Source organism: Artibeus jamaicensis, unplaced genomic scaffold (assembly GCF_021234435.1).
Source record: "Artibeus jamaicensis isolate MK-2021 breed Jamaican fruit bat unplaced genomic scaffold, CSHL_Jam_final contig_60, whole genome shotgun sequence".
Lineage (NCBI taxonomy): Eukaryota > Metazoa > Chordata > Mammalia > Chiroptera > Phyllostomidae > Artibeus > Artibeus jamaicensis.
In genome coordinates, this window is record NW_026521900.1 from 9,758,749 (window position 1) to 9,770,958 (window position 12,210).

The 12,210-nt window shown below is 38.8% G+C and overlaps 1 protein-coding gene across 1 annotated transcript in view; it reads left to right on the forward strand.

The window, feature by feature from the left end:
• Positions 1-2,526: 2,526 nt before the first annotated feature.
• RP2 (RP2 activator of ARL3 GTPase) overlaps positions 2,527-12,210 on the forward strand; it is a 52,592-nt gene continuing 42,908 nt past the window's right edge. The window contains exon 1 of the mRNA XM_037160468.2: positions 2,527-2,808. Coding sequence (XP_037016363.1) covers positions 2,707-2,808 — 102 coding nt within the window. The 5' untranslated portion in view covers positions 2,527-2,706. The remainder of the gene's footprint in view (positions 2,809-12,210) is intronic.

The window sequence follows — 12,210 nt, forward strand, 5'->3', positions numbered from 1 at the left end:
GACTGATGGGTGGCCATTCTATTATTGATTAACCAGGAATTTATCTGGTTGCCTCCCTTGAAAATATGAACTAGTAAAGAAAGAGATTGTAGCATGCACCTGGACAAAAAGACCATAAGGAATCAAGGTAGCATGACTATTAGCCATGTATATGCCAATGAGTAAATAAAGAGAGCTAGTTGGCAGGGAAAAAAGTGCTAGTGAGAATCCATTAGGGAGAAGGCAAGAGAAAGGAAAGAAAGAGAAAGAAAGAAGAGAGAGAGAGGAAGGAAGGAAGGAAGGGAGGGAGGGAGGGAGGGAGGGAGGGAGGGAATAACAAGCATGAGAGCTCTAGCACTAGCTCTGTTCATTGGCTTTCTACTTCCCAGTTTTTAATAATTAATTTAACTTAATTTTTCTTTGTTTTATTTTTGGTCAGGCAGGGGTGGTAGTGGGATGGCATTTAACAGAAAGGGGACTTTATATTCACTTTCGTTTAAGGGTCCCTGAAGAGATCACTGTTAGAACCTCTCTGTCCTCCACTGTACTATGTATTGGTCACAATTTTAATATTCTATGCATATAAAATAGTATCTAAGGATATTAACCAAAACATCCTCACATAGACCTTTCATCTCACTTGGAAGGAGAAAAAGTACGCACCAGGTAAAGACCCTACTACTAAGAACTGCAACTTAGATTTGCAGTAATTTCTAATACTTAAGCACGTGCACTTTTCTTCCTGATTGTGCAAAGAAGGACAGGAAGTGAAATAGGGAACATTCTTAATGCTCAAGTTAAGTCAGAGGCCCATTTAAGATATACACTAGATGTGAATAAGTGTGGGAGAGTAAAATGATCATCAAATTGGAACCTGAACTGATTTGCATTTGATATCTGACTAAGATGTCAAAATACTGTGCTCAAAGAGTTAAACAAACAACTCATCTTTTCTATTACATAAGCAATACATGTGTATTGTAGTAAATTTGGCTCAACTATACCTAATGTCAATAGTTAGTGTATATATTTTTATGTTCATACTACCCGGGGCAATCTATAGATTCAACATAAACCCTGTCAAAATACCAATGACATATTTCACAGATATAGAACAAGTATTTCAAAAATTTATATGAAACCATAAATGACCCCAAATAGCCTCAGCAATTTTGAGAAAGAAGAACAAAGTAGGAGGGATCACAATACCTCATATGAAACTACATTACAAGTCCACTGTAATCAAAACAGCCTGGTACTGGCATAAGAACAGACACAGACCAATGGAGCAAAATAAAGAGCCCAGGAAAAAACCCACTCAATACAGTCAGTTAATATTTGACAAAGGGGGCAGGAGCACAAAATGGAGTAAAAGTAGCCTCTTCAACAAATGGCGTTGGAAGATCTGGACAAGTACATGCAAAAAAAAAAAAAGAAAAGAAAAGAAAAAAGAAACTCGACCACCAACTTACACCATCCACAAAAATAAACTCAAGATGGATAAAAGACTTAAATATAAGTCATGACACCATAAAAGTCCTAGAGGAAAATACAGGCAGGAAAATTTCAGCTAACCCATGCAGGAATATTTTCACCAATACATCCCATAAGGCAAGGGATATACAAGAAAAAATAAACAAATGGGACTACATCAAACTAAAATGCTTCTTCACAGCTAAAGAAAGCATCAACAAAATGGAAAGGGAACCAACCATAGGCGAAAATGTATTTGCCAATGATACTTCAGACAAGGGTTTGATCTCCAAAATATGTGAAGAACTCACATGACTCCACACCAGGAAGACAAACAATCCAATTTAAAAATGGGCAAAGGATGTGAACAGACATTTCTTCGAGGACATACAAAGAGCCCAGAGGCAAATGAAAGGATACTCAGCATCACTAGTAATCAGAGAGATGTGAATTAAAACCATAATGAGATACCACTTTACACTAGTCAGAATGGCCATGATAAACAAATCAACAAACAAGTGCTAGAGAGGTTCTGGGAGGAAAGGGACACTAGTACACTGCTGATAAGAATGCAGACTAGTGCAGCCACCGTGGAAAAGAGTATGGAATTTCCTCAAAAAAATAAACATTGAACTACCTTTTGATTCCACTGCTAGGATTATACCCTAAGAATCCTTAAACAGCAGTTCAAAAGAACTTATGCGCCCCAATGTTCATAGTAGCATTACATTTGGAATCCCTCCCTTACCTCCAACTTAGAAACTGAGAACCAAGGGCAAAAAAATTGTGTGACAAATCCAAAACTCCTAGCAGCTAAAGAGCCCCACTGAGTCCTAGGAGCCCTGGGCAGAATTGGGGGCAGAGCGGCAGTGCCAGCGCCAGAGCGGGCTGGGCCCCGCCCGCCCCTGGGGGCTGGCGCAGGAGTCCAGCGTTGCCTAGCTCTGTGCTTGGATCAACGTCTTGTGATAGGCCGCAAAGGGCTGCTCCTGCGGCTTTGATTGGCTCACCGGGCTCAGAGCGGACGTAGCTAGTGGCGGGTCGTCTGGGCGACTGAGAGGAAAAAAAAAAAAAAAAAGGGAAGGGGGTTTTAGGCCTCGCGGGCAGGCCGGGGCTGCGGGCTGCTTGGCGGTTGCGTGGGGCGGTGTCCGGAGAGCTGCGGAGCTCGGTCACTAGGGGTTCACGCCACACTCCGAGAGGTTCCTGAGCGAGGCGTCTGGCAAAGAGATAGGGCCGGGAGACCCACGGGCCGGGACCATGGGTTGCTGCTTCTCCAAGAGGCGGAATTCTGAGAAAGAGTCGCAGCCCGAAGGCGAGGAGGAGCGACCGAAGCAGTACAGTTGGGACCAGCGCGAGAAGGTAACCAGAGTCATGTAGCCAATAGTCTCAGCCCCCCCAAGTCTCTCTACGAGTGGGTCACTTGTGGCCCAAGAGGGATGAGGGGACAAACCCAACAGCTGCCCCTCCTGTTCGCCCTTCCTCTCCTGCTGTAGCAGACTCTCTCCCCCCTTTTTTCTCTCTCTCTCTTGCTCTCTCCCTCCCCTCCCTCCCGGTCTCTCCTTCCCCTTCTCCCTCTTTCCTTCTTTCTCCGTCTCCCTCTGTCCCTCCCCCCGCTCCCGCCTGTATTTGAAGTTGGAGTGGATGACTTTTCGGGGAGCCAGGAAATAAAGCGCTAAAGAGGGTGCTAAAGGGGACTGTGAAGCGCTGGAAGGGCCCTTACACATTGTCCGGTTAGATGCCCAAGTTAAATCCCTAGTGGCTTTCCCTCCACTCCACACTCACTTTCAGTCCTAGGATAGACTTGAGAGAAGGAAGGAGATCCGGCAATGCCCCGAATCTCAAATCTGCTCATTTCTCCAGCAACACCGAGCTGAGTTTTGTCCAGTCCTCCAGTTATACACGGGACTGATTCTTATCTCTTTCACGCTTGTGTTCTTTGGGGGGCTGTTTTCTCTTTTGTCTGCTCGAGCCAGTAAATCGCTTTGGTACCTAATGGTATATATACTCCACTGCTGAATTTTCTCACAGAAGTGGACTGTTCAACCTACAGCTTTGCTTTCCCCCTCGCCCAAAGAAATAATGAAAATCGAATTCGTTTCGGAATGTGTATTAAGACTGTATGGTGAAAATAACCAGCATATACCAGCCAGTATTTACTACAGCTTTAAATGAACGAAAACGCTTTATTTTTTTTTTACTTTTATATATAGCCAGAAACGAGAGCTTTGAAAATGTCCATTACTCTTGCACAAAACACAGTCATAAATTTCATAATGCTTCCTCTTTCTACATAGTTCTCCGTTTGTATTTAGTAAAACACTTTGATAGATTTATCAATTTTTTCCCTCCAAACAAAAAGTTTTAAAATAGGAGTTATTAAGTTAACTCCTTGGTTAATGTAATATATCTTTATCCATGAATGCTTTATAGTACATTTCTTGTTAATGTTTTTATTTCATAGACCCGACTGTGTGATTTTCAATCCCCAGAAGAATTATTCATATGAACGCAGTCCTCCAATATTGAGATTTAAGAAAGTGAATGCTTTTTGCAGATTTCTCAGTCCTATCTTTCCGCATGTTTCTCAGATCATTCCCTACTTGTAGCGGTGTTTTATAATATAGGAATGGAAAGTACTATGCTTTCTGTCATACAAGATTATACCTCTGGTCTAAAATTATTTGGTGGGCCCTTTTTTAAAATATTCATTTAGCCTTAGTATTTTTAACAGTGCTGTTTAAGCTTCAACTGTATGCCATAGAGAAGGTTATGTATTTATTTTTATTGTAGTTTTTATCTTGAAATCATAGGCCAAAACTAAAGTGCTTTTGTTTTTTGTTTAGAGTAATCTTGGTTGCCCTCAGTCATTACTTCATGATAAATGTTTTACAATTAACTTTCATTAGCATGATGTTTGGGTTAGTTGGAATTTCACATATTAATCTTGCTCCTTTTAGATAAATGGGTATGTTCTGTGATTTTTCTTTCATTTGCTCTTTGGCTAAGTAAGTAAACTCACTGAAAAATAGAAGAGTGGACACCAACATCTAAGCTTTTCCCCTCAAATGAGCATACAGTAAACCTTCAATTTTAGACATTATTTTGAATTTACAGGAAACATTCTTTGGGACCAGTACTAGCTACCTTAGTTGTAGAGACGTATAAGAGATGTTACCGGATATGTAAAATAAGCTTAAGGTTAGGGATATGTGTATAATAAAAGTTAAAATCTTGATAAACTCAACTAATTAGAACTTTCGTAAATGAGCATTACATTCTGAAAACAGCGCTTTTGGACGGTTAGAGAAAGAGAATTACCACCTTACATTTCAAGATAATGGAGACACCACATTTCTCATCATTGCCTTTTCTTTTTGGAATTTTTTTCTTTTGGAATTATTAGGAATTCACTCTAGGGTGTCTCATTTATGATAGCCTGCTAAATTTTATGTAATTTAAAGATTTCTAGTTTCTTTCTTCATGAGGCTGATTTGAGCTAGTGTACAATTGTTCTGTATTAGTTTAATGATGCCTTTTAAGGTTAACATGGTCTTCCTTGCTCTCAGATTTTAATTGTACCTTAAAAGCAACAGAATGCAAATACAGCCCACAGAACATAAATATGTTGCATGTATATTAGCAGAGTAGTTTGTATTAAAAGGCGTCTATAATGTAATTGTGGAGTATAGTATGTACCATTTTAAAGTTGTATCAGACTGTTACTATTCAGCTTTTAAGACTTTAGGTGTAAAAACAAAATGTGTTGTCTGAAATTTCCTCATAACTTGAAAAAATCATGTTTAAATTTTTCCTTAGGTTGTGTAATCAGAGCATCTTTTTTCAGAGGCACCCTCTGGGTTTTGGGTTTTGAGTTTTGAGTTGTGTAATTGGGTCAGTCTTAGGGGACCAGAGCTAGGAGAAATTATCTCAATCAGAAAGAATATTTGGAGACTAAATATTGTCATGGCAACTGGTACTGTAATCCAAAGTGTAAGAAGTTCATTTTTCATTGCTGCTGACTTTGAAAAAGAAAAAAAAAACTTACTGTACAATTATTACATTGACATGATGAAAAATATTTTTGGATTGTAAGATCTGTAAGTCATTCGGAAAGAAACACTTTTATCCTTGTTATCTGCATCTTGCCTCCCATAGCAAGGCAAATTATTCAATATGTGTATGTACTCAAATACCAAGGAAAAGTCAGAATGATAAGAATTTTCCCTGCCCTTGAAGAGTTGACTAGCTTTTCTGAGTTGAAATATTTAAGTACAAACAGAGGGAAGGTGAGTGGAGAGGTATAGAAAAGTCGTTTTCCTTTTCCAGTTAGTCATACCAGTGTATCTCCTAGATGGCATAAGTATGAAAATTGTGATTTTTAGTATAGACAGCACATCTTGTATTCATTAAATTGGTCTCATAATCAGTAGGAAAAACACTAACAAAAGCCTTACCAGAGAATCAAATGACTGCATTTTATTCAGTGTCTGCTGTGGAACTTTGGATAAAGTGGCCAATTTGTGCATTTCAGGTTCCTCAGCTATAACATGGGACTGTGCTAAAGATTTCTCTACTATTTAATAACCTAAAGGCCTGTCCTGAGGAAGAGGGATTAGATAGTAATGGTCACCTCTGAGGATAGAACATGAACCAGAGTTTGGGAAGGACAGAATTGGTCCTAACATAAGGCAGATCATAATTCCCAGAGTTGTTCATCAGTGGAAGTATGGCCTTGTGAGGAAATGATCTCCATGTTAGTGGAAACATTCAGATTAGATGTGTCTGTGTTAATTAGGAGGCCTTTAAGTAGATAAGGTATTCTGGTTATTCATTGCTGCATACCAAACCACCTCAGAACTTGATGGCTTGGAATAATGGCAAGTACTTATTTTTTCATAGCTCTGCAATTTGTGAAGGGCTTTGCAGGGTTGGCTCTCTGCTCTATGTGGCATTAGCTGGGATAGCTTGACTAGGGGCTGGAGGATCTGCTTACAATATGGCTTAGTCACAAAGTTGGCAGGCAAGTTGATGCTGGCTTTCTTCTGGGATCCCAGCCTGGGCTGAAGACCAGAGGCCTTTTCAGGTACCCCAGGCTTCCACATAACATGATGGTTGGGTTTCAAGGCTGTGTCCCAAGAGAAGCTAGTAGAAGCTGCATGGCTTTGTCTAATTAGTCTCTTCAGTGACGTAGCATTACTTCAGACATTTTGTTGGTAGAGGCAGTCACAAATGTCCACCCATGTCCAAGGGTAGGGGACCTCTTGATGGGAGGAATGTCAAAGAATTTGTCAACATATTTTAAATCTTTTGTGTAAAATTGTTTTTAAAGGAAATAAATATTTTTTGTTTATTCATTTAAAAATCACTTTATTGCTCTGTGTGTGGGTATGTGTGTAATTCATATGCCATACAGTTCACTCATTAAAGTGTACAATTCAATAGTTTTAATAAGTTCACAGGGTTATGTTAGCATCACTATGATCTCATTTTAGGACATTTTTATTCCCCACAAAAGAACCTTATACAAACATCCCCATTCTTCAGCCCCTGGAAACCACCCTTTTACTTTCTATCTCTCTCCGTTTTACTGCTCAGTAGTATTCCATTGTATGGATGGTACCACATTTGTTTATCCATTCACCAGTTGAAAGACATTTGGGTTGTTTGCAGTTTTGGTAGTTATAAGTAAAGCTATCATAAACCTTTGCATACAGGTTTTTGAGTAAACCTGTTTTCACTTTACTTGGGTGAATACCTAGAAGTGGGATTACCCAGTCATATGGAACTTGCATATTAAACTTTTATGAGAAACCACCAAACTATTTTCCAAAGTGGCTGTGTCATTTTGCGTTCCCACCAGCAATGTATGGGGGTCCCAGTTGCTCTTCATCCTCATCAGCACTCGGTATGATCAGTTTTTTTAAAAAAAAACCTTTTTGCCATTCTAATAGGAATGTAATGATTATTTCATTGTGGTTTCAATTTGCATTTCCTAATGACTAGTGATTTTGAGAATTTTTTCTATGTACTTACTTGCCATCTGTATATTTCCTTTGGTGAAGTCTTTTTTTTTTTGGTGAAGTCTTTATTAAAATCTTTAACTATTTTTACTGGGTTATTTGTTTTCTTATTTAATTTTGAGAGTTCTTTATATCATAGATAAAAGTCCCTTGTCATATGTTTTCCAAAATTCTTTTTTCCCAGTTAATAACTTGTGTCTAAAAACTATCTTTTGAAGAAGATAAATTTTCAATTTTCATGAAAGTCCAATTTTCAATTTTTTACTTTTTGGATTGTGGTTTTGGTTTCACATCTGGGAAATCTTTGCCTAATGTTACAAATTTTTTTTCTCCTGTTCTAGATTTACACTTTTGGGTTTTATATGTAGGCACTATGATCCATTTTGAGTTAATTGTTATATATGGGGCAAGGTATGGGATATTCTTTTTATTTTTTACATATAGATGTTCAGTTGTTCCAGCATGAAAAGACTGTCCTTTCCATATTGAATTGCCTTTGTACCTTTGTCAATATATATGTAAATGTGTTTTTGAACTCTCTATTCTATTCCCTTGATTTATGCATCTAGTAAACAACGATTTCTATTTGAATATGGTTGTGTACTTAGGAGCCAGACTGCATAGGTCTGAGACTGAGCTCAAGTACTTACCCCATGACCTTGGGCAAGTTATTTAGCCTTTGAGGGCCTCATGTTCTCATCTGTAAAAGAGATAATTATAGTATACAGCCCTCATAGGGGTTTTTATGAGGATTGAGTGAATAAGTATAAAGTATTTAGAATGGTGGCTGGCACCTACATAATGCTTTTTATATTCCTGAGTCTTATTTTGAACTTCTATCTATACTGGATTTCCATTGAAATTAGCAAAGTCCATTATTTCTTCTTTTAAAGATTTTATTTATTTATTTTTAGACAGAAGGGAAGGAATGAAGAAAGAGAGGGAGAGAAACATCAACATGTGGTTGCCTCTTGCACTCCCCTACTGGGGACCTGGCCCACAACTCAGGCATGTGCCCTGACTGAGAATTGAACCGGCGACCCTTTGGTTTTCAGGCCAGCACTCAATCCACTGAGCCACACCAGCCAGGGCCTATGGGGATGAATTTTAGTGAAAATTTTGCATCACTGCTAAATAAAAGAATAAGATGTTCACTTTTGTTTTCTGTTAGGAAAATAATGTTAAACTTAGTTTAGTAGTTTAGTAGCTTTATCGGGTGAATTAAAACTCCCAAAACAGTTTTTAGATTTTTCAAAGTATATTCACCACCTTTTACAGATTGTAGTAAGAAATATAGCCTAAACTAAGCTCACTTTGTAAGTGGCTCTTGTGAAAAAGATTGTTTAAAACAATATGATCTCACCTATAACAGGAACCTAATCAACAAAACAAACAAGCAAGCAAAATATAACCAAAGATACTGAAATAGAGAACAGGCTGACAGTGACCAGAAGGGAGAGAGGAAGGAATTTCAGGGGAAGGGGGAAAGGATTTGCAGGAACAAGTAAGTATAAGGGACACTTGGACAATAACAAAGGGGGGTGGGCAGGCGTAAAAGGCAGAAAACTATACTTGAACAACAATTAAAATAAAAAATAAAATAAAATAAAACATGACCTTTCCATTCATGATTGTGATTTTAGGCACTTTATTTGAGGACTAGTAACGTTTGCAAAAACTATTATGGCACTAAGCTTCAGGTTATTTTTGTTTTAAAGTACTTTGAGGAATTGTTCAGAAAGTACAACAACATAAATCCTAGGTTTCTTCTTTGTATACCATTTTGACAGTCTAGATAATTTTATACTGCAGAATTCTTTAGTTATGGGATTAATTTCTCTGCATGAACTATGAGAACTGAGGTGTCCAGAGAAAATACTTAGAATAGTTAATGACATTGAACTCCTCAGCACTGAAGATGTTGTAGACTGAATGTTTGTGCCCCACCCCCAAATTCATGTGTTGAAATGCTAATTACCAGTGTGTGGAGTTGAGGAAGTAATTAAGGTTAAATGAGGTTTTAAGGGTGGGGATCTAAATCGTATTAGTGTCCTTATCAGAATAGAGAATAGAGACTTTGCCCTGTACCTACCGAGGAAAGGCCATGTGAGAATATAGCAAGAAGGCAGTCATCTTCAAGCCAGGAAGAGAGTCCTCACCAGAAACCAACCCTGGTGGATGCTATGGCAAACAGTCTTAGGGAGCTTGGGCTGCTAAAACGAAATACAATAGACTGGGTGGCTTAAACAACAGAAAAGTATTTCTCACAGTGCTAGAGGCTGGGAAGTCTAGAGTCCAGATTCCAGTAGATTGAGTGTCAGGTGTCAAAGATTACATACACCCAGACAACAGTTAAAGTGGTGAAAACATTTTATTCAGTAACTACTGATAATGGGGGAAAGAGCTGAGCTTCGTTCCAATTTGGGGGACTTAACAGACTATAATGGGTGTGGCAGGCAAAGCAGAGGCTCAGTAGAGCCAGAGAAGTGAAAATTACAAAGTTGGTCAGTGTAAATGTGATTAGGCCATCTGTGTTTGTTAACTGGTCTTCATCAAAGTTAGGATTCTATCCTCCCACAGAGTGTGGTAGGCAGAGGCCCTATTCTTCTTGATAATTATAGTTCAAAGGAATGGCTCTCAAATGCTTGAGAAAGATTTCTGAGTTGTAAGGGGTACAAATTCACAGTTGTAAGTCCTTTTTAGTAAATGCTCTAAGTAAGGGAGGTCAGGGGCCTGTCTTCAGGTATTGGCTACAACAAATAGTAAATTTTCCTGGCAGGGTCGAGCTTTCTCAGGCAGACATTTTAATGGAGGGCTGGGGTCATTCTAGGGACATGGTTTTGTGCTGCTTGAAGCTATGCTAGAGTTTGGTCAAGTCTCTTAGTGGAGGGCTTTGTATGGAATTGCCATGTGCCAAGAGTTCTGCACTTCTCACAGGTAAAGGCCCACTTTCTGTAGTTAGTTACCTTCTTGCTGTGTGCCCAAGTGGCCTTTACTGGGTGCTTGCACAGAGGGGGGGGGAGGGAGGAAGAAGGAAAGAAGGAGAATCTTCTTTCTCCTCATGAGGTTCCCACCTTCATGACTTCATATAAACCTAATTACCTCCAAAAGACCCCATGTGCAAATACTACCACATTGTGGGATTGGGACTTCAACCTACAAATTTTGAGGGGACGCAGACATTCAGTCCATAACACAGCCCAAGCAGACTCAGTAATTTTAAAGTTAAGAATAAATTTTATGTCTGCATCTGCAACAAGTCTTAACTACAACTATGATATAGTACTAACTATAATATAATTAATATGGTTGAAATTTCTGTTAAATACTATAAATCTTATAAAATTCAAAAATCATTTTCCATGCAAAAATAAATAAATAAATAGCTAAGTTCCTTGAAGTAACCGGTTTTAACTGTTTTATTTATTTTTTTTATCCAAGTTGGGTTTGTTACCTACCTAATTTTCACAAATAGTCTTGCAAATGTTTTAACTTGTTATCTGGGTCTTCGGCAAGGATAATTTGGCCAGAATCTTGAACACCAAATCAGTTTCCCAGGAAAATCCCCATAAAACTTTACATAAATGTTTTCAGGAGTTTCTGGTACAGTGAGATATACCATAACATGAAGCTTAAATATTCCTCTAGCTCATTGAGTTTGAGGCCTTGGTAGAGATAAGGCTGAACTCCTTTTCCCCACACCTATTGGTGGTACTTTTGGGCTTCTTGCCCCCACTTTGGGAGGTGGATTGGTGCCAAGAAAACAAGGAAAGAGAACTACAGAATGTTTTTATCCTCCTTGAGGCCTAAATCAGAGTTCACTTAAACCACTCTTACATGTTCCCTTTTCCCACTTTAAGACCTGGACTAGATCAAGATCCCATTAGACTGCTACATGTCCATTTTCCCATCCCCTTCCACTGGCTTTTCCAAGTAGAATCAGCCTCACCTTCCTTTTGCTACAGGTATGGGAGAGAAGAGAATGTAAACAGGAGAGACCCAGGATTGACATTAAAAGGAATTCCTCTGCTGGGCTCTGTGTATAATTATCTTATCTTCCTACTTAGAAGTCAGCTAACTTGAACAGTGACCTAAGTGAATGTCATGAAGAATACCAAGTTGTTCTTGATTAGTATCAGAGTCTCTCTTCTTTGGTGATGGAATGGAAAATGGCCTGTGGAGAACTGGGTGATTATCAAACTGTTACCCTTCACTTTGTTTATTCAAGAGACACCTGGAGACCACCTACCTCAGCTTACATTACTGTGAGGTAATGAAGATTAAGTAATTAAAATGGATTCAACAGGGATGTGTGGAGTGCCTCTATGGTATCAAGGACTGTTCTAAGTGTGTGGGGGTGGCAGATGGGTAAACAAAACAGATAATCCCTTCACTCATGGAGTTCATGTTCTAATAGAGGGCAGAGGGAAGACAAAAATAAATATAATTCACATATGTGTGTTAAAAGGAAGCTAAGTGTTTCAGAGAGAAATAAAGATGGATAAAAAGGTAGTATTGGAGATGTTTCAGTTTTAAATAGATTGGTTACAGGATTCCAGCCCAAAGCTTACATACAATGTAGTAGGGGACATGGACTGGTATTTAATATAATGTAGGTGCTCAGAAAAGGAATGCAGGCTTCTGGTTGAGAGAACTGAAAAACTTCACAGAAAAAGTTGGACACGTGGGCAAATAGAACTAGGAGAGAACCTTCTGGACGAAGGAGAACCAGAGGGCACAG